At 49.8% G+C, this 16670-nt stretch overlaps 7 protein-coding genes across 7 annotated transcripts; 4 read left to right on the top strand and 3 right to left on the bottom strand.

The window, feature by feature from the left end:
• The first annotated feature begins 58 nt into the window (after nucleotides 1-58).
• Nucleotides 59-630, top strand: EDB91DRAFT_1131136 (uncharacterized protein). The gene is made up of 2 exons (XM_041318645.1): nucleotides 59-333; nucleotides 479-630. The coding sequence occupies exons 1-2, from the start codon at nucleotides 196-198 to the stop codon at nucleotides 563-565; spliced, it is 225 nt and encodes a 74-aa protein (XP_041177687.1). The 5' UTR covers nucleotides 59-195; the 3' UTR covers nucleotides 566-630.
• A 7-nt stretch (nucleotides 631-637) lies between these two features.
• On the bottom strand, nucleotides 638-3531 carry EDB91DRAFT_1131135 (Metallo-dependent phosphatase-like protein). The gene is made up of 13 exons (XM_041318644.1): nucleotides 3300-3531; nucleotides 3039-3243; nucleotides 2942-2967; nucleotides 2790-2888; nucleotides 2627-2738; nucleotides 2431-2576; nucleotides 2236-2375; nucleotides 2108-2185; nucleotides 1836-2056; nucleotides 1603-1780; nucleotides 1432-1551; nucleotides 987-1378; nucleotides 638-917 (listed from the first exon to the last, which is right to left on the bottom strand). Exons 1-13 carry the CDS (start codon nucleotides 3435-3437, stop codon nucleotides 901-903), a joined length of 1872 nt encoding a protein of 623 aa, XP_041177686.1. The 5' UTR covers nucleotides 3438-3531; the 3' UTR covers nucleotides 638-900.
• A 23-nt stretch (nucleotides 3532-3554) lies between these two features.
• EDB91DRAFT_1131129 (UNC-50) lies at nucleotides 3555-4931 on the bottom strand. Its single transcript, XM_041318643.1, has 8 exons — nucleotides 4691-4931; nucleotides 4584-4639; nucleotides 4504-4529; nucleotides 4388-4453; nucleotides 4208-4328; nucleotides 3941-4150; nucleotides 3842-3882; nucleotides 3555-3791 (listed from the first exon to the last, which is right to left on the bottom strand). The coding sequence occupies exons 1-8, from the start codon at nucleotides 4808-4810 to the stop codon at nucleotides 3664-3666; spliced, it is 768 nt and encodes a 255-aa protein (XP_041177685.1). The 5' UTR covers nucleotides 4811-4931; the 3' UTR covers nucleotides 3555-3663.
• Nucleotides 4932-5691: 760 nt separating this feature from the next.
• On the top strand, nucleotides 5692-8901 carry EDB91DRAFT_1248103 (uncharacterized protein; the record flags this gene model as incomplete). Its single annotated transcript, XM_041322887.1, has 10 exons — nucleotides 5692-5770; nucleotides 5819-5916; nucleotides 5972-6236; nucleotides 6289-6910; nucleotides 6972-7255; nucleotides 7290-7590; nucleotides 7651-8068; nucleotides 8215-8409; nucleotides 8461-8704; nucleotides 8759-8901. The coding sequence occupies 10 exons, from the start codon at nucleotides 5692-5694 to the stop codon at nucleotides 8899-8901; spliced, it is 2649 nt and encodes an 882-aa protein (XP_041177684.1).
• A 1401-nt stretch (nucleotides 8902-10302) lies between these two features.
• EDB91DRAFT_334598 (uncharacterized protein) lies at nucleotides 10303-13093 on the top strand. The gene is made up of 4 exons (XM_041326899.1): nucleotides 10303-11650; nucleotides 11769-12826; nucleotides 12877-12974; nucleotides 13026-13093. Exons 1-2 carry the CDS (start codon nucleotides 10489-10491, stop codon nucleotides 12611-12613), a joined length of 2007 nt encoding a protein of 668 aa, XP_041177683.1. The 5' UTR covers nucleotides 10303-10488; the 3' UTR covers nucleotides 12614-12826; nucleotides 12877-12974; nucleotides 13026-13093.
• EDB91DRAFT_1131120 (uncharacterized protein) lies at nucleotides 12452-14801 on the top strand. Its single transcript, XM_041318642.1, has 6 exons — nucleotides 12452-12826; nucleotides 12877-12974; nucleotides 13026-13310; nucleotides 13362-13448; nucleotides 13499-13594; nucleotides 13646-14801. The coding sequence occupies exons 1-6, from the start codon at nucleotides 12661-12663 to the stop codon at nucleotides 14558-14560; spliced, it is 1647 nt and encodes a 548-aa protein (XP_041177682.1). The 5' UTR covers nucleotides 12452-12660; the 3' UTR covers nucleotides 14561-14801.
• Nucleotides 14699-16667, bottom strand: EDB91DRAFT_334521 (glycosyltransferase family 4 protein). The gene is made up of 9 exons (XM_041326898.1): nucleotides 16546-16667; nucleotides 16405-16495; nucleotides 15970-16337; nucleotides 15763-15911; nucleotides 15600-15707; nucleotides 15444-15550; nucleotides 15217-15385; nucleotides 14974-15154; nucleotides 14699-14928 (listed from the first exon to the last, which is right to left on the bottom strand). Exons 1-9 carry the CDS (start codon nucleotides 16569-16571, stop codon nucleotides 14838-14840), a joined length of 1290 nt encoding a protein of 429 aa, XP_041177681.1. The 5' UTR covers nucleotides 16572-16667; the 3' UTR covers nucleotides 14699-14837.
• Nucleotides 16668-16670: the final 3 nt, after the last annotated feature.

Below are 16670 nucleotides of genomic sequence, written 5' to 3'. Positions count from 1 at the left end.
TCGCAGAGCAAGAACTGTATAGGTGTTTTTAAATCTCCGCCAGACTCCGATTCAGACGCCTAGAACTCGGCAAGCGAGCACATTTTTTGTAAACTTTCACCATCGTACACCGTGTAGCGCATCACCAAGGTAAGCCTCAGCGCCTCTCTTTTGAAATGACGATACTTTCCATCCTCGAGTCGGCGACGGTCTCCAATGAGCCTCACTCGTAACATGCATCACCAACTGATCTTCGTCTTTATTCGTCCATGTTCATTTTCACTTACTAACTTTTCGTTTCCTCTTTTTTTAACAGGTTGTCTTAAGTGCTGCTGCGGGTGTGATGCAATACTAGTGAGTATTTTGCTATCGTCCCCCCTTCCCCGAGATGCTTTAAGATATACAAGCATATGTCCGATTTTTTATGATGGACAACATGTTCTTCCTGAGGGAACACATCTCATTGTTGTTGGATCATAGCTGACATATCATTTTCTAGGTGTATGCACTTAGTGGCCTAGTCTTGGGTAGTACTTTCTGTATCATTACTTCTCCATGTAGCGACTCCCTTCGTGGGCGAAATTGAAGCATTCTAGTTCTTGATCAACGCCAGAGTCGTGTCCTGTTGAGATCATTTTTGTTGAATCATCGACACTCCTGTGAGATTGCAAGACCAAAGTTTGCCAGGACGCTGGTCTGGAATGATTACATAATGAAGATCCCTGTTGATCGAATGTAAGTCTGATGTCTACGGGCTTCGCGTCATTAATATTATATTGCCCTCCAACTATTTCCTCTCCCTGGGTTCTACTTCTACACTTGCCTCTGAGCCTACTCACCCAAGAACGTTCAGCATTCAGCGCTCAGCTGATGGTCACTAACAATGTTCCCATTAATAATCATATTGGCTCTCTTTAAGTATCACGACGTTGCAGCGACTAGAAAAATGAAACTATGAATACACAGTATTGCTTCGCTCCCAAACAATTAAGTATGATAGGATGCACCGTTTCCAATGAGCCCATGAGTCTCCAAGTCCGTCCCATCGAGAGCCTCCTGAATCATCGAAATCGTACTCTCCAAACTCCGACGCCTCGTCGAGGGACTCGTCATCGTCGTCCCAAGCGAAGCCTGCCGACCGTGTCTGCCCTTGAACGGGGTACGTGACGGCGTCATCATCTGTCCGCTGCTCGGGAGACTGGGTATAGACGTCAGCGATCCAGATGACATGGTAGGGTCTATTCCCGCGCTGACACCAGTCGGAGACACGGGTGATTCGATGTTGTCTGCTGGAGTCGTTGGTAATGACCCAGATTGTGCTTGAGCTAGGTAGGCCTTTGCTTCGTCGGCGTCGAAAAGTTCTGGAGGGAGGCGTTCGTTTTCGATGTCTGACTTCCGTCTGCGGATGATGGGGTGAACACCGAGAGAATGAGGAAGATAACTGGTACGTACGCGTCCTCAAAGCCGGAAATGGCATCTTTAATGCCTTCTGTACCCAACACCAGTGTTCCATATGGTAGCTTTCCAGAACCAGATATGCTCTTCAGCTCTGATACCTTCTCCGACTCCTCCCTGCGAGTGATTTGTCAGATTGGCTCAGCGTGAATACACAAAGATCCGTACCGAAGCAGAGCGAATACACGCGCCATCCGTCCAACTGCAAGAATCTTGTTTTTGATGACCTTTCGCCTCTCCAACGACTCTCCAGGATGAGACGCCGGTGAAACGATATTCTCCTCATCAGACTCTTCAAGCTCTTCTTTGCTGCAAGTGTTTAGCACAGCGACAAGCATATCCGTGACTATATGCATCACTCAGTTCCGAGCAAACGCTGTAGATGGGCTCAGTGAACGTACTTTTCTCTCCCACAAACGGCAAACTCCATGTAAACACGTCCATGAAGTTCGGTAGCCAGTATGGATGAGGCGTGCAGTTGAACTGGCGAATGTTCATCACGTTGCTCTCGTACTTCAAGACGGCAGCTTTGTTGTTATACACGTCGAGGTAGTTGGGAGCAGAAAAGATGGTCATGACAGAAGGAAAGCCCGTGCTTTTCGTCTTCCGGTACATGCGATATCTTTCGATAAACTACATGAGTATAATGAACAGCTGAGCAATCAAAACATACCCCGCATCTTGCGCTTCGTGTGCACGAATGATTGAGAGAAGATTATTTCGCTCTAAGAACTGACAGGCAGCTTGGTAACTGCATCTCGACGATCAATCGCGATACATCAGGCGCATGCGACGACTCACGTGAAGAAGTAGGAGCAACCTCGGACGTGATTGTGGACGAAGCTTTCATTCATCTTCTCTTGCCCAAAATCTTCCACAGGATCCGACCATAGAATATCACACATCAGCCCATGCGTCGGAGGCTCGCGGAACCGGTCGATCTAGACGCGATATAAATGAAAGATTGCGTCATGAGCGGTCCAGGAATGGACGTACCGCTCTGATATCATCCAAAGTGTTAAGCTCTGGTGAAAGACCGCCGTGGATGCATAGGAATTGCTTGTTCATGACGGCAGCAAGGGGGAGGGCGCAAAATGATTCCATGCAAGCGTCATAGATGCGCTCTGAATATTTGTGCTTGCCTAGGTGGTGTTAGTGGTGATATCGTTGAGAATACGGGACCGGAACATACATTCAAGCTTGAAGGTAAAGTAATCCGTGAGATGCCGGCATTCGTGATTGCCACGGAGAAGGAAGAGGGTATCGGGATACCAGATCTTCAGACACCATAGATACAGCACGCACTGCATGAAGGAATGAGCTGTCGAAGTCAAAAACATTAATGCGAGGCACACCTCTATACTGAAGTATCCCCGATCAACGTAATCCCCAAGGAAAAGGTAACGTGTGTCTGCTGGACTGCCCCCGACTTCAAACAGTTTCATGAGGTCGTACTGGACAGATAATCAGCAATGCGTCGACCTGATGAGCAATGGGGAGCGCATACATATTGACCATGGATATCGCCACAAACTGAAAAGTGGCGAGAACGTTAGTTGGCATGTGGAGGGCAGACGACCACAACAGACGACAAGCACACTCACCTGTGATTGGCGCGTCAACCTGCAAGACGTTGGGCTCCGCACGAAGGACAGCAGTTGCCTTTTCCAAAATCCACAATGCCTGATCCTCGGTCACACGGCCTTCGCGGTAAAAGTGATTCTTGAGGAATGCTACGTCAGGTTTGGTGGGATCTTGTCTGGAAAAAAACTGGGCATCTGTCGGGACGTTCATAGCTGGTGCTTGCACCTGCAATTCTTGCCTTAGCAGGCGGTTAATATGAGGAACCGACGGCGCGAGCGTACATCTTTGACGACCCGCTCTTGTGTGCTGATTGTGTTGCCATCTTCAAGTAAGTGCTGGGTGAAGTCGATATCGGGCGGTGGCTTCTTGTGTTGGATCTGCTCAATGGCACGGTCGACATGAGCTTGGGCGATGTGCATGATAACAGGAATTGAAGAAGATATTATCGGTCGCACACGGAGAGAAGGGAGTGCAAGAGACGCTCGGTGGCGGTAGTGGCGGTGTGAATGGAACACCCCTGGCCCACAGCTTCAAAGTTTTTTAACATAAAAATGTCTATTATTATTATTACGATCAAGCTACTGCACAAGCACTGCAATGCAATACAGCTAGAGTAATCGTCCCTCTCCTGTATAATGCAGTGTATTATGAACCAAAGTACACGCTTAGTACATGTTTTGCAATGTGGAAACCCAACAACGAGACAATATAGCTCGCAAACAACGGTAACAGTGGGGCAAGCAATATTTCGGATCGTATCAAGAACGGCAGAGCTGAATGTGAAAATGAATTAGCTGTGAGACAGACAACAAAACTTGCATACCACTTAGTCCGAGGTACACTCCATAGATATACTGGGCAAACCTGTTGGTGAAATCAGTATGGAACTAACAGATTTGATGGTGTTGACTCCAAAACTTGCCCTGCAAGATATAAGGTGTTGCCAAGAAGGAGGCAAACCCAATTGTCCTTTAACACTACGGGAAGAAGGAACAGTTGCGCTAGATAAAGTGTCAAATACAACGGGAAAAAGGAGTTCGTATGAACGTCAAAGGCATACGCCCATTCGACTGAAGAGTCTGTAGGTGATGAATGAGAGGAAGGTGATACCAACACTCGGTTGGCGAAGAACCTAAGGGGGGTCATGACCAATGAGTCAACCTGGCGCATCAGAAGAGGAGAGACAAACCAAATGAACGTCGCACTTAGTGCGCCAACAAGGATGTAATCTCGCAGTATCATTACGAAAGCTAATCGCACCGCCTCTAGCAGGGAATACGAGTACACAATAGACCATGCTATTGCAGCCACTGAGCGAGATTGAATTCGTTGAGTAAGCTAGGTTCTGAATTGCATGGATGATTCTCACCGAAAAGGCTTGCAAATAGCAGGATTAAGATTGCTGGGTCATCTCTCGCCCAGGTGTTCTTGGTTTCTACAATAGATATAAACATCGGCTTCACAAGGTGCAATATATTGACGTACGCTTGTGGTAGTACACGTTTCGGTAACTAGATAGGCGTCAATGGACCATAGCTATGTACATATTTGAGAAGTTGACTCACACTCTCTTGGGTGCCAGACAGAGATAAGACAGCTGCCAAAAGGCAAGTTCAAAGTCCTGGGGAGCCAAAACTCAGTACATCTTTCTAGACTAGCATGCACTTCGCACCATTTGCTGGAACCTATGCAACCGTCGAAACATTAATGGCACGCGATTTGAGACAGACATGGGAGCGCCAGATATATTGTGGTTAGGATACGACGGGGAGGTTAGAGGCAGGATGGACATGTCTGTACCAACTCGAGGACGACGAAAAAGAGTGCGAGACGAAGACACTTTGGCCAGAAATTTGTTAAATGGAACTGCAGAAGCTTTTACCGCGGAATTGGTGACGACCAAGAGACTACAAGGGTGATCGGAATCGGAATCGGGTCCTGATGATTTGTAAGCGGTCTCCCACTAGACTGAGTGCTCAAGTTATCAAACTCATAATGAATTTGTCGCAAAGTTGAAGTATGCACTGTACATTAGATTCTAAATTGTGTTGTGCTGAAAGACTAGGCATTGTATGGGCTCATATTTTGGTTTCAGTACTCGGTGGAATCAGTGCCAGCGTCTATCATCATACCGACAAGCATAGCATAGCATGCACTGCACCCTCACCCATTTCTCCTCTCCCTTTAAACTTACATTCGCAGTGCTAGTCCCCGTATCCGATTCCCTGCGTCACTCCTTGTCGCACGACTTGCAGGCAGCCCATTCTCAAATCCTTCGTGTTGCTCACCCGACTGGTTCACGCCAACATGTCCGGTACTAGCTTGCCAGAATGCCGATCTATCAGAATTGAAGGTAGGTCACTTCGTGTTAGTATTCGTTTCGTTCTTCACGTTCTACTACAGTCATCAGCGGACAAAATATTCAAGTCCCCTTCTTCCGCATACCCGCAGGCTTTTACGTGTCCATCAAGCTCAACTCCAAGAGACGCTAGAAATCAGCCATCCGAGTCCTGTCATCCGACGGCGCAGTAGTGTGGGACGAAGCTCTGACGGTGTAAAAACTTCTATAGAGACTTGCAGATGTGATTCTAGGACTTATCATCAGATTGCAGATTACCAGATCCGAGGCCTCAGTTATTAATGGAAATCAGGGCGTCTTTTGAACTCGGTCGAATGTCAGGCCAAGGTTCAGTCATCGGAAAACTTGAAAAATCATGGGATGAGCTGCTCGACCATGATAATGAACCCTTCGGTGAGTGATCTTCCTCCCCGTGTTCATGCGCCCACTAACTTTTCGTAGACCTGTCCTTACCACCTTTTGAGGATTTCTGCCCTTCTCTTACACTGAAGGTCACTCTCGTACATCCTTGTGGACACGACGACAGTGTGCTACTTAATGTGAGTGACGCGAAACCCCATGTTTTTGGCTTATCTGAAAGAACGCAAACTGCAGCCAATCATTGAATCCGAGATTGCTCGGTGCACAGATGCAGGCCACACACGACTTTCCAAGTACATGAAGAGCACGAGTGGTGTCTCCCACCTGAATGATGCTGTGAACTATTTTCAGTGGGTCCTGGCCCAGTGTCCGGTCGGTCATCCTGACCGCGCTGCCGCTGTCACCGACCTCGCATGGGCACGCCTTCAAGGTTATATTAGCAAGGATCTCCAATACATCGACTCTATAATCTCTCTATTCCGTAACGCCCTTGCATTGCGTCCGCTAGGGCCACCCCGATTATCCATCATCTCTCTATCATCTTATTAGAGCATTGAACTGGTGCTACATCAATGAAGGTATTGTTATCGATATCCACGAATCTGCACAACTATGCTGCGAGCTACTGCCCCTCTGTCCAGGAGGCACCTCCCTTCGTAGCGTTGGTGTAGACACTGCTATCAATTGTGTGGTCCGCAAATGCAACAAACTTCCAGTGGACTCATATGATGAAGGCATCCACATTGGGCGAATCGTGCTCAAACTCTGTCCTCTGGGCTACAAACACCGTCGCAGTGCCCTCGACAACCTTTCGTGGGGACTCTGTGTACGCTTCCAACGCAGCGGCAGCATTGTTGATATAGACGAGAGCATATGTCTTCGTCGTGAAACCGTTTCTCTGTGCTCTGAGGGACATCCTTCTCGTGGAGACTACTTGAATGATTTGGCCTATTCACTTGCATGCCGCTTTTCACAGCAACACAATTTTCATGACCTTAACGAGGCCATCTCTCTGTATGAAGATGCGCTGCGCCTGCCATGCCATGCAGGTTACGAATATCATGGTGTAGCATTGGATAATCTAGGGACCACCCTCCTCGACCGTTTTCAAGCATACCATGACATACATGATATCAACAAAGCCATCAGCCTCCATTGCGAAGCACTGACATTGTGCCCTACCTGCGCATCCGAAACGTGACACTACGCTTAATAACCTTGCCCTCGCCCTCAGTAACAGATATGGCGATTTGCAAGCCGAGGAGGATCTTAACGAGGCCATCCATCTCTACCGCGAATCACTCAAGTTGAAACAGTCTGTCAATTCACGACGACATTTAACTCTCGCTAGTTTTGGCTCGGCTCTTTGCTTTCGCTTCATACGAACTCAGAATAATGAACATATCGAGGAGCTTGTTGATCTCTGCACAGAAACCCTGGAGGATTTACCTGCACTGCACCAAAAACAGATGGTTCTGCTACGATTGGCTATGGGACGCCTATTTGTGTCGTTACCGGGTACAACGCAACCCAGCTGATTTTTCGCTTACAGTGGAAAACTTCAGACTTGCATCAACACACACTCAAGGCTTTCCATACTACCGCATGCGAACAGCCTTGGACCGGGTTAACCAAGCTGAGAAATATCAACACGAATCTGCCCTGGAAGCGTACCACACATGCTTAAATATTTTTGACCACTATGCGATAGCACAACCCTCGATTATCGCACGGCGCAATGCTATAACCGCTTTTCATGGTTCACAATCACTGCCAGTAAATGCCGCATCATGCGCCATTCGTTGTCATGATCTGCAACGAGCGATTGAACTCGAGGAGTGGGGTCGCGGCCAGTAATATTGGTTGCTGGCCTCTCGACTCAGGACTCCGCTGGACGACCTCAAGTCCGCAAGCCTTCCACTAGCTCAGAAACTCTTGGCGCTCAGCGAGTGCCTGTCTGATGCTCAGGGTTCTGTTGTCAATACAGACTTGGCTACTACTGCAACAGAGTACAAGATACTTATGACGCAATGGGAAGCTGCATTGGCCGAAACTCGAAATCTTGACGATTTCTCGCGTTTCTTGCTCCCACCGTCGTACGAAGACTTGCAGGCGGCAGCACGTCATGGGCCAGTCATCATCCTCATTACGAGTATATACTCGTGTGACGCTATTATTGTCCCAACGTCAGGGAAGCCCTGCCACGTTCCCTTCCCCTTCGCTCTCGTAGATCTCGAGATGCTCAAGAACGACTTTGCCAGAGAGATGCGGCAGACAGCTCTTATGGGCCCAACGGAGCCGAGGACAGAGTTGCGAGTACTCTTGCGGAGGGTATGGGACGAAACAACTTGAATGCAACCCATCGTAAGGTACTCCAGCGCGACCTCAAATTACAGCACCGCTCTCGAGTCTGGCTGTGTCCGACTGCAACTTTCGTGTCCATTCCTCTCCATGCAGCTCACCCCTCCTGAACGAAGGCCGATCCCTCTGAGCGGGAACCATGTCTCGAGGATATCTATATCTGCTCCTACACCCCAACACTTTCAGCTCTAATCAGAGCTCAACAGACGATGAAGGCGGATCCCAAGGCATCCTTCGTGGCGATCGGACAAGGGGTACCGGGGGCAGGACAATGCAAGCCGCTCAATGTTGTCGACAGCGAGCTCGAGCTCGTTCGTGAACTTGTTCCCGCGTAGGTCGAGTTCACTCATCTTTTTGGAGAGGAAGCCACACAGGGGGGTGCGCTCGAAGCTTTGCGACACAATACGTGGGTGCACCTCGCTTGTCATGGCAAGCAGGACCACAACCAGCCTTATTATTCGCATTTCGCGATGAGAGATAAACCGCTCACATTGCTTGATATCATGGAGAACGATGCTCCACAAGCTGAATTTGCATTCTTATCGGCGTGTCATACCGCCGTTGGGGATGAGCAGACGCCTGACGAAGTGGTCCACCTCGCAGCTGGTCTACAGTTCTATGGATTCAAGAGCGTCGTCGGTACTCTGTGACCGGTCGAAGACGCTGTCGCAAAACATGTCGTTGAAGCGTTCTATGAGAATATGTTCAAGGATTTGAAGGATGGTGTCATGGACTGTGCGAAGGCGGCCTCCGCACTCAATGCGGCTATGTATGCGGTGAAGAAGAAGGTGCCGCTCGAGTAGAGAATCAGTTTCGTTCATATTGGTGTGTAGTTTCATCGGCATGTTGGGTTGGCTTCGTGGCAATTTGCGTTTAATATCTCTATGATTCCCCTTCGGACGGAACGATGTGTAATTTATAGAATTAAGTTATTCGCTGTCTTTTTCTTCGTCTCAGCTTCGAAAGCGTCAGAAGTGAATGCACGGACGTACGGGCGTGTCAATGAAGCAAATGCTGTGCATTGTTCCCCCCGACCGTGTAAGCCAAGACAACCATGTCACTGTCTGGATGGTGTGTCACAAGAAGCCACTGTGATGGGGAAAACCACGAAGAATATAGAAGATGGTACCGAGGCTGGCACGTCATAAGTGTCCTCACAGTATGACGACCTCGACAGATTGAGATTGCCAAAGATCAACTATCCACTAGTGTTTAATTTGGTCTGGACGACATCCGGCGTGCTTAATAGTGAGAGACAATGCCTTTCGACATACTGGCGTATCTAGCACAATCTGCTTGCGAGGCAACAGCCCCCGCAAGTAAGTACTGCTAACATCCTAGAAACTTTAACATGGATATCAAGGTTCCATGAACCCGTAGAACAAAACCTTTTCTTGCGTCCCTCAGCGGCAGCGAATGTGCACTGCGGATGTTCCAAGATTTTTACCAAAGGGTTAGTATACGGGGATACCTCCGATCGGTGACGAAAGGAGGAGAACAAAGCAACTTACACTCGTAATTGTCAATTATTTATGAAGCTATTTCACAAGGAAATGGCTATTACGAGCTGTAAGCATCAGCGGCGAGTACGCTCATGCCGGGTACCTTTACCTTGCCTTTCGTCTTGTGTGGGCAGAGCACACGTCCAATATAGTAGGCCAGAGAGCGCTAGCGGAGAACATCATCGGTATACTATTATATAGCGTCGTGACGCTAGGTACTATGGCAGGGAATTGCCCCGCAGAGCCATACAGTCCCCAAGATGTGGGAAGCACAGCGTGATGAGTTGCATCGCGCTTGTCATATTGCTAGTGGTAAATGAATCTGTTGGAGAATCGGAAGTCAAAGCTTCGTCATCACGGGTGAAATATGCAGTCGTGACTGTCCAGCGTTCAATGCGCGAGCAGCCGCCACGCATGATATGCTGGAGCTTATCATTTCCATGAATCCAGTGTCCCGAGGACGTGACACGTCGTGCAAACTAGAGTAGGCAAACTAAGTTATCAGATCTCCGCAGCTCAAAAAAATCATGCCGTCATACATATACGGCACGTCATTGCCAGAATTGTGATCAAAGGCAAAACGTTGAAGGATGCCAAACATCTTGACTCTTTGGTGGCAAATTTTTAGTCTCTGCATCCTTTCAGGTGGACTCCCTTATGATACCTAGCACCATCGGATTTTAATATCCTTGCGGCGCTTATAGACTTAGCTGAGTTATAGGCTCTAAAGTTGCTTTACTAGTATAGAATACAACGCCGCTAAGTTCGGGGATTCGGCGAGAAGCGGGCGGGAATCGAATATTGGGTCGGAGCTGGGACATTCTCCTCGGCCAATTAGGAACGCATTTCTGTCACTCTTGCCTGTTCATCACTCTTGTCGTCCGCGCCATGCTGGAAGATGAAACTGAAGTTTTAGACTGGGGAAATGAGGAAGAAGACCGGAGCTTTGGGGAGCAGGATCCAAGCCTTGCCGCCGAGGACGCAGAAGATGCTGTGTCGCTTGGAGGCGATGAGGACGACGAATTTTTGACTTACCAGTCTCGCGTTTCACAGGACACTACTACCCAGCGTACACAGTCTCCTTCAAAGACTGTGCATCATCCCGAAAAGCATCAAGAGATTGCAGCTACTGGTGCTGACGCTCGGGCCAAGGCTCCTGAGCATGACAGACCCAAGACGCCGGCAAGGCTTCAGGAAACACAGACAGTTCCTGAGCCATCTCCAGCCCTCAATCGCCAGCTATCGTTTGGGAAACTTACTCATGCTCTTCCTCCAAAACCAATAGTGTCTTCGGTTCCATTTATGCATCCTTCTCATCCGTCCATCATTGAAGCTACAGCCATGGCGGCTCGCGTCGACCGGGACAAGAAAAATGGCATTGTCTCCAAACCCGCGACCTTTGAATCAGGGGATGCACTTCCCCCAGATTGGGAGGTTAGACATCCTAGAAATGGCCGCGGCGTCTATTATTATAATTCTCGTACCAAGGAATCGACCTGGACGCGTCCTGGCAGCTCAACGTCTGCTCGTGATCGGCGCGTTCCTGACGACACCCGGGATATCGCTATCATCAGCAAGCCTGATGATTCCCTGACTTCCCGTATAGGTCGGTCGGAGGCTGTTACCATTTTGTCCTATGACGATCGTCATTACCGTCCTGGAGAAAGTACTCGGCGGGATGAGCGACCGCCTATGCAATCTTACGACAGTCAAAATGATTCTTTTTTGGCATCCAACAGAGCCAACGGAGAACGGTCCCTTTCGTCGCCTCCACGTCACCGCGCAGATGACCGTGTTCCGTCTTCTCGTCGTCTGCGGTCACCTTCAGCTAACGGGGAACAGAATAGGGGCAGACCCTCCACAAAGGACACTGCGCGCCCTGACTCACCTATAGCAGATGCAGACCGCGTGTGGGTAGCACCTCGAGTTCCGTCACCTGTCGATCGGCCAGCGCTGCACGAAGGCAAACATCGTGAAGCTGAGCAACCTCCTCACAAAGAGCGCGAGCGTCGCGAGTCCCCTCGCGATGCCGACAGAATGTCGACAACAAGTACGTTATCTACATCATCCCCTATCCTCATCCCTCGTCGGCGTGTCTGCTCCTCCTGGGTTACAGGGCGCAATGCCTTGGCAGCGTCCTACGCAACCTCGAGAGTTGAGCTGCGCAGTACCATATTTCGTTCTTTCTTATTCGACTTCTTCCTCGCATGGACACACGGTCGCTCATCATGGATCCCTATCTTCTTCCTCCTTTTCCCCCTATCCTTATATCTATCCTCCGCTTTTTTCTTTTCCTATTTGTTATTCTCTAGGACTCAGATCGCCCATCAGTCACAACCGTGACACTCAGTATCCGCCTATATTACCGTCTTCGAATGATTCCGACATTGCGCGCACTGGGTTGTCATCCGCAGCGAGGCAGAAAAGTCGCTTTGCTCAAGCGCCTTCTGCCCAGACGGACCAACGACCACTAGATTTGCCCGACAAGCCCTCGCGACCTCAAGCCAGGTCGCTTAGCACAGATGGCACTCGCTCTCGTTATCGAACAAGTGATCGCCATAAAGCTGATGCAAGAGCTCACGAAAGCCCCGACATGACGCCTCAGCCGTTGCCCCAAGCTTCGCAGGAGCAGTTGGTACCCCCACCCCCATCCCCTCCAATCGAACGTACGTATTCTTCACCCATCCGCTCTTCCTTCCTCATGCCAACGTCGTCTGCCATTCGCGTGCATCTCTCGCTTGTTCAGGCTCTCGAAAACGGGTGCCTTTGCCACCGCAACGTGACAGTTTTCAGGAGGGTTCGCGTGGCAAAGCGGACGCTGAATACCGCTCGCCACCATCTACCACTCGTGACAGTGGTCCGGCTTCTCGGTTGGTCATCAACGATGCACGCATTCCTTCAGGTCCGCGCCTGTCTCCTTTGGAGACGTCAAGAGAACACAGATCCTCCGACCTTAGTAGAGGCTCTCGGCAAGCGCCTTCCAGTTCTGCGCCTCACTCGAACTCTCAGATAGATTCCCACGCTCATCATGAGTCTAGGGACAAACGAGACAAAGATCATATGGATGTTGATGACCCTCCTCCAGCTAGTCTCGCCAAGTCCAATGAACCTTCTCGACAGCTTGCGACCAGTCAGCGCTATCGAGAGGATCGCGATGGCTCTGCCCCTAAACGCCCTCGGGCGATGATGGACGATACTGAGACGTCCGCACGACGGAGATCTCCAGGTAGGCACTGGCACCGCTTCATTTACCCACGTGAAATAACCTGGGAACAGATCGCCCATGGAAAGAGCCCTATCGCCCATCACATGACGATGTGTCTCGAGGGCGGGACGAGCCTCGTGCTCGTGCTGAACCATCGACTCGGACTTCTGTTAGTATCTTTTGGATTCCTTCTATCGACTCCCTAAGTTCGAATCTATAGCGCGAAACTACCCGTCGTCAGGTTGATATGTCAAGGCCGCCTCCTAGTGCTCCAACGCCGAAGCTCTCTGGAACAAACAGCATGCCAATTGGTGGTCGGAGCAATCGTTTTGCCGGTTCTGCGTCAATCTCACCGCATCCGCCGCCGCCGCCATCTGCGCCTTTCCCGCCGTCGGTCACTTCCGCTTCACGGCGAGGCACCCATGTATCTGGAAGTCATGCGCAACTTGTGGTTTCCCGCCCAGTCCGTCCACCTACTGGTGCCAAGGAGAGCCATGAGCGACCGGTCTGTTTCATACGAGTATAACTGTGCCAGCTGTTACTTACTCACACTCAGCCCCATCTGGATGATGTCCGTGACAGAGAGCGTTCAACCCAAATTCCCGCTGAACCACGTCGGCAAAACGAGCGCGTGGTCTCACCTGTACGTCCTTTTTGAAATGAACTGGTTATAGAAGATGACGATTCTCATAGCACCTTCCACGCAAGCCTCTGGATATGCCTGATGCACCTGTGAATGTGCCTATCAACACTGATTTACAATCACGATCAGGCGGACGCCCGTCAAGAGTGGGTCTATTGAGCAAAGTCGTTGGAGCTTGGCTGATTCTATCATTTTAGACTCGCTTTGGACCTCCGGTTGCTCGAGTTGAGGAGAAACTAGATCCCACTAACAGACGTGGACAGACACCTGAGAGTCCGCAGTCCCACCATTATGACGATCGCGCCACCCCTCCTCCACTTTCCAGGGACTCTTCCATGACGTCGCTTCGCGATGGTGCTCATCCGTCACAACAATCGAAGCATCATGGGGAAATCTCCCCTCGCGATCATCGGCTGCCTGAACCTCGGTCGCATGCCCCTGAGAGAAATGAGGAAAAAGATCTGCCTGATCACCCGCGTAGCAGCGGTCGCAAAGATCATTATGACCATGGTCCCTCTTCACTGGATCATACTACAGAAAGGCGTGCAGACGAATCTCAGTGGTCTAGATCACGAGATTTGCCTCCCCGCGACTCGCCTCCCCGCGACTCCTCGCGCCAACATGCCGATGTGGTGTCCTTACCCTCCGGTCAGCATGCTGCAAACGGAGAAGGGTCGCAGGTCCAGCAATCGCTTCCGCTTGCTATGCATCCAGAGCGTGCAAGACTCCTGCAGCACGGTACCCTTCCCCACTCTCTGCCTCCTCGCCCTGAGACAGAACCAAGACGTCCACGTTCAACTCGTCCCCGTCATGACTCTACGCCTTGGGCATCCTCTGGTTCACGCTCCAACCAGCCTTTCGAGGATATTCACTTCACTGGTGACCGCCTCGATCGATCTTCTAGCAACCGCGGAAACTCTCTCATCGATCGATTGGCTGTCGATGGCGGACCTCCATCCTTTTCCTTGAGAGATCGCGTGAAGGTGCCTATGAAGCGACCTTTGGATGACATGACTCCGAATGAAGCGGCGATGGATATAGACGATGGGTATGAAGCCAAGCGGAGCAGGAGGCGAGGAGGGAAGCCTAAGAAGCCGAGGCGTGTGGTATAATATCCTAGTATCAGTATCCGATTTTATTCTTTTTGTTCAACCTCTTGGGTCTGCTTTCGGTGATGCATCTTCCATTGGACAAAGTATTAGCAGTACAATTTCATCTTGTCATGTCTTCTAGTGATTATGGTTAATCATCTTTTGGTTCTGTGTCTTTTGCAAGCTATCCTCTAGATATGAGATGCGTGCTAGTTGGTCAATATGAAGCTTTTACGTACCTGTACAAATTTGTCGTGCTCCCAGTGCATTTGAACAAAGTCCAAATCGTGTCGCGGCATCAACCATTCAAGAAACAGGAAGAACACAGGCAATCCACCACAAGGATGATTGTGTAGATCGGTCCTGCAAACGGTCCCAGCTCCATAGTTCTACGACATTTCAGTCAGGGTCTCTCAGCACAAGCAAAAAGCTACCTTTTCATTCGAGTCCAGAGGTCCTTCTCCTCGGACTTGACGACAGCGTCATACACAATCTCGGTTCGTTCTGCGACGTCTGCCCAGTTGTAGAAGTTTTTTACCCTCTGATGAGCTTCTATAGGGTCATGCTGGCCTTTCGAAACGATTGCTACCGCCTCAGACAGCGCGCGGAACAAATCTGAGAAAATTGTACGGTCAAAAAGGGGTTCTCGGAATGTATGTGTTTTGTCCCATACGTACCATCCTCCTCTGGCTTCGCAAATGATATCATGTCATGAGGGAGAATTTCCGGCACTCCGCCTACTCGTGTCGAGACCACATAAAGCCCCGCGCATGCAGCTTCCAAAATGGCGATCCCAAACGATTCTGTCAGCGATGTGTTCAGAAATATAGATCCTCGTACGAGAACCTGCAGAGACAAGTGTAAATCATGATCACGAGAGTGAATTTGGTTGCTCTCCACTTACGTCTCGCACGTCGCGATGTCGAACCGGGCCAAGGAGCTCTATGCGATCCTGCAGGAGATGCCGTTCTCGTACTTGCAATAGATCGTTCAGCTTGGGTCCGTCTCCCCCTGGACCAGCGAATTAGATTTCGACGATACTGGGGATGGAGCGACTTACCTACTATGAAATTGACGTTAGGAAAGGCGGCGCATATTCGGGGCGCAGTAGCGACCAGCAAGTCAATGCCCTTACGATACGCCAGACGAGACAAAACCACGATGTAAACTAGAAAAAAATAATCAGTCGTCTACTTCGACCACACCGACATGGGATAACTCACTCGTTTCTGACGAAACCGCCTCGGTAGCTGGTGTAAACTGCTCCGCAACCAAAGCGTTTGGAATCACATAAACATTTGGCCGTACGACAAGCGCGGAAGAGTCTTCAGACTTCTCAAACAACTGTCCTCGAAGGACGGTATTTTCCCTCCTTATTCATGGTCACAAGAGAATAAGGGCAATATCAATTGTAAGGTAGAACTACTTACCCAGTATGCGAGACACAAATCACAGCGTCCACATTTTTGAGAGCAGCCGCAAGGAGTTTGTTGGTTAATATACTCGCAGCATCTTCAAACCCAAAAAGACTGTGATCGGTGAACACCGTGCGGACGCCGAGATGGTGCGCGTGTAGAATGGCTTCCTGGCCCAGAGACGATAAACTCGCGTGCGCATGAATCAGGTGAATATGCTCGCGTGCAATGATCACGCGGAAATAAGGCAAAAACGTAAAATAATTTGGAAGAGTGGCGGAAGAGGCGATGGTAGGAAATGGTATGTAGTATACCTTCAAGCCTGGTAGAAGCCAGCGAACGCCCACTCTGTCTGGAGGATGACTGTGGGTGATTACGATCACCTGCGAATTTTGGGTTTGAGTTAAGTTACATTGCTGAGAACGACGAAGGAAGTTTGAAAATTCGTGCCTTGTGACCACGACGGATGAGGTTTGCACTGAGCATGAATATGTGGTTTTCCACTCCTCCCACGTTCGGGTGGAAGAAATCAGATATCATCCTGAACGGTGCAGTGTTCAGCACGTGTTCCCCAAAGTACAGAATACATACGCAACGGCGAGAGGCTCATTCTTCATTTCCAAGGGTTCTGCACAATGGCGGTGACACACGTACAACTTGAAGGAGGTGTAACTTGGAAGTCGCGGACTTTGCTTTCTCCCAAATTAAAAGAGCAA

Source organism: Suillus paluster, assembly GCF_016628075.1.
Source record: "Suillus paluster strain FC165 chromosome Unknown EDB91scaffold_23, whole genome shotgun sequence".
Taxonomy (NCBI): domain Eukaryota; kingdom Fungi; phylum Basidiomycota; class Agaricomycetes; order Boletales; family Suillaceae; genus Suillus; species Suillus paluster.
The sequence above is the reverse complement of the archived record's forward strand: the minus strand, read 5'-3'. Positions and strand labels throughout refer to the sequence as shown.

Coding starts and splice junctions, on each gene's coding strand:
- EDB91DRAFT_1131136 (XM_041318645.1), top strand. CDS start 196: ATGAGCCTCACTCGTAACATGCATCACCAACTGATCTTCGTCTTTATT. Junction 334..478: donor GCGGGTGTGATGCAATACTA/GTGAGTATTTTG, acceptor ATCATTTTCTAG/GTGTATGCACTTAGTGGCCT.
- EDB91DRAFT_1131135 (XM_041318644.1), bottom strand. CDS start 3,437: ATGCACATCGCCCAAGCTCATGTCGACCGTGCCATTGAGCAGATCCAA. Junction 3,244..3,299: donor AAGAGCGGGTCGTCAAAGAT/GTACGCTCGCGC, acceptor CAAGAATTGCAG/GTGCAAGCACCAGCTATGAA. Junction 2,968..3,038: donor GGTTGACGCGCCAATCACAG/GTGAGTGTGCTT, acceptor GCCACTTTTCAG/TTTGTGGCGATATCCATGGT.
- EDB91DRAFT_1131129 (XM_041318643.1), bottom strand. CDS start 4,810: ATGTCCATCCTGCCTCTAACCTCCCCGTCGTATCCTAACCACAATATA. Junction 4,640..4,690: donor TGCATAGGTTCCAGCAAATG/GTGCGAAGTGCA, acceptor TTGGCTCCCCAG/GACTTTGAACTTGCCTTTTG. Junction 3,883..3,940: donor AACACCTTATATCTTGCAGG/GCAAGTTTTGGA, acceptor TTTCACCAACAG/GTTTGCCCAGTATATCTATG.
- EDB91DRAFT_334598 (XM_041326899.1), top strand. CDS start 10,489: ATGCTGGAAGATGAAACTGAAGTTTTAGACTGGGGAAATGAGGAAGAA. Junction 11,651..11,768: donor CGACAGAATGTCGACAACAA/GTACGTTATCTA, acceptor TGAGCTGCGCAG/TACCATATTTCGTTCTTTCT.
- EDB91DRAFT_1131120 (XM_041318642.1), top strand. CDS start 12,661: ATGGATGTTGATGACCCTCCTCCAGCTAGTCTCGCCAAGTCCAATGAA. Junction 12,975..13,025: donor AACCATCGACTCGGACTTCT/GTTAGTATCTTT, acceptor TCGAATCTATAG/CGCGAAACTACCCGTCGTCA. Junction 13,311..13,361: donor AGGAGAGCCATGAGCGACCG/GTCTGTTTCATA, acceptor ACTCACACTCAG/CCCCATCTGGATGATGTCCG.
- EDB91DRAFT_334521 (XM_041326898.1), bottom strand. CDS start 16,571: ATGAAGAATGAGCCTCTCGCCGTTGC. Junction 15,912..15,969: donor ATTTGTGTCTCGCATACTGG/GTAAGTAGTTCT, acceptor ACCATGAATAAG/GAGGGAAAATACCGTCCTTC. Junction 15,155..15,216: donor TGCGAAGCCAGAGGAGGATG/GTACGTATGGGA, acceptor CAATTTTCTCAG/ATTTGTTCCGCGCGCTGTCT.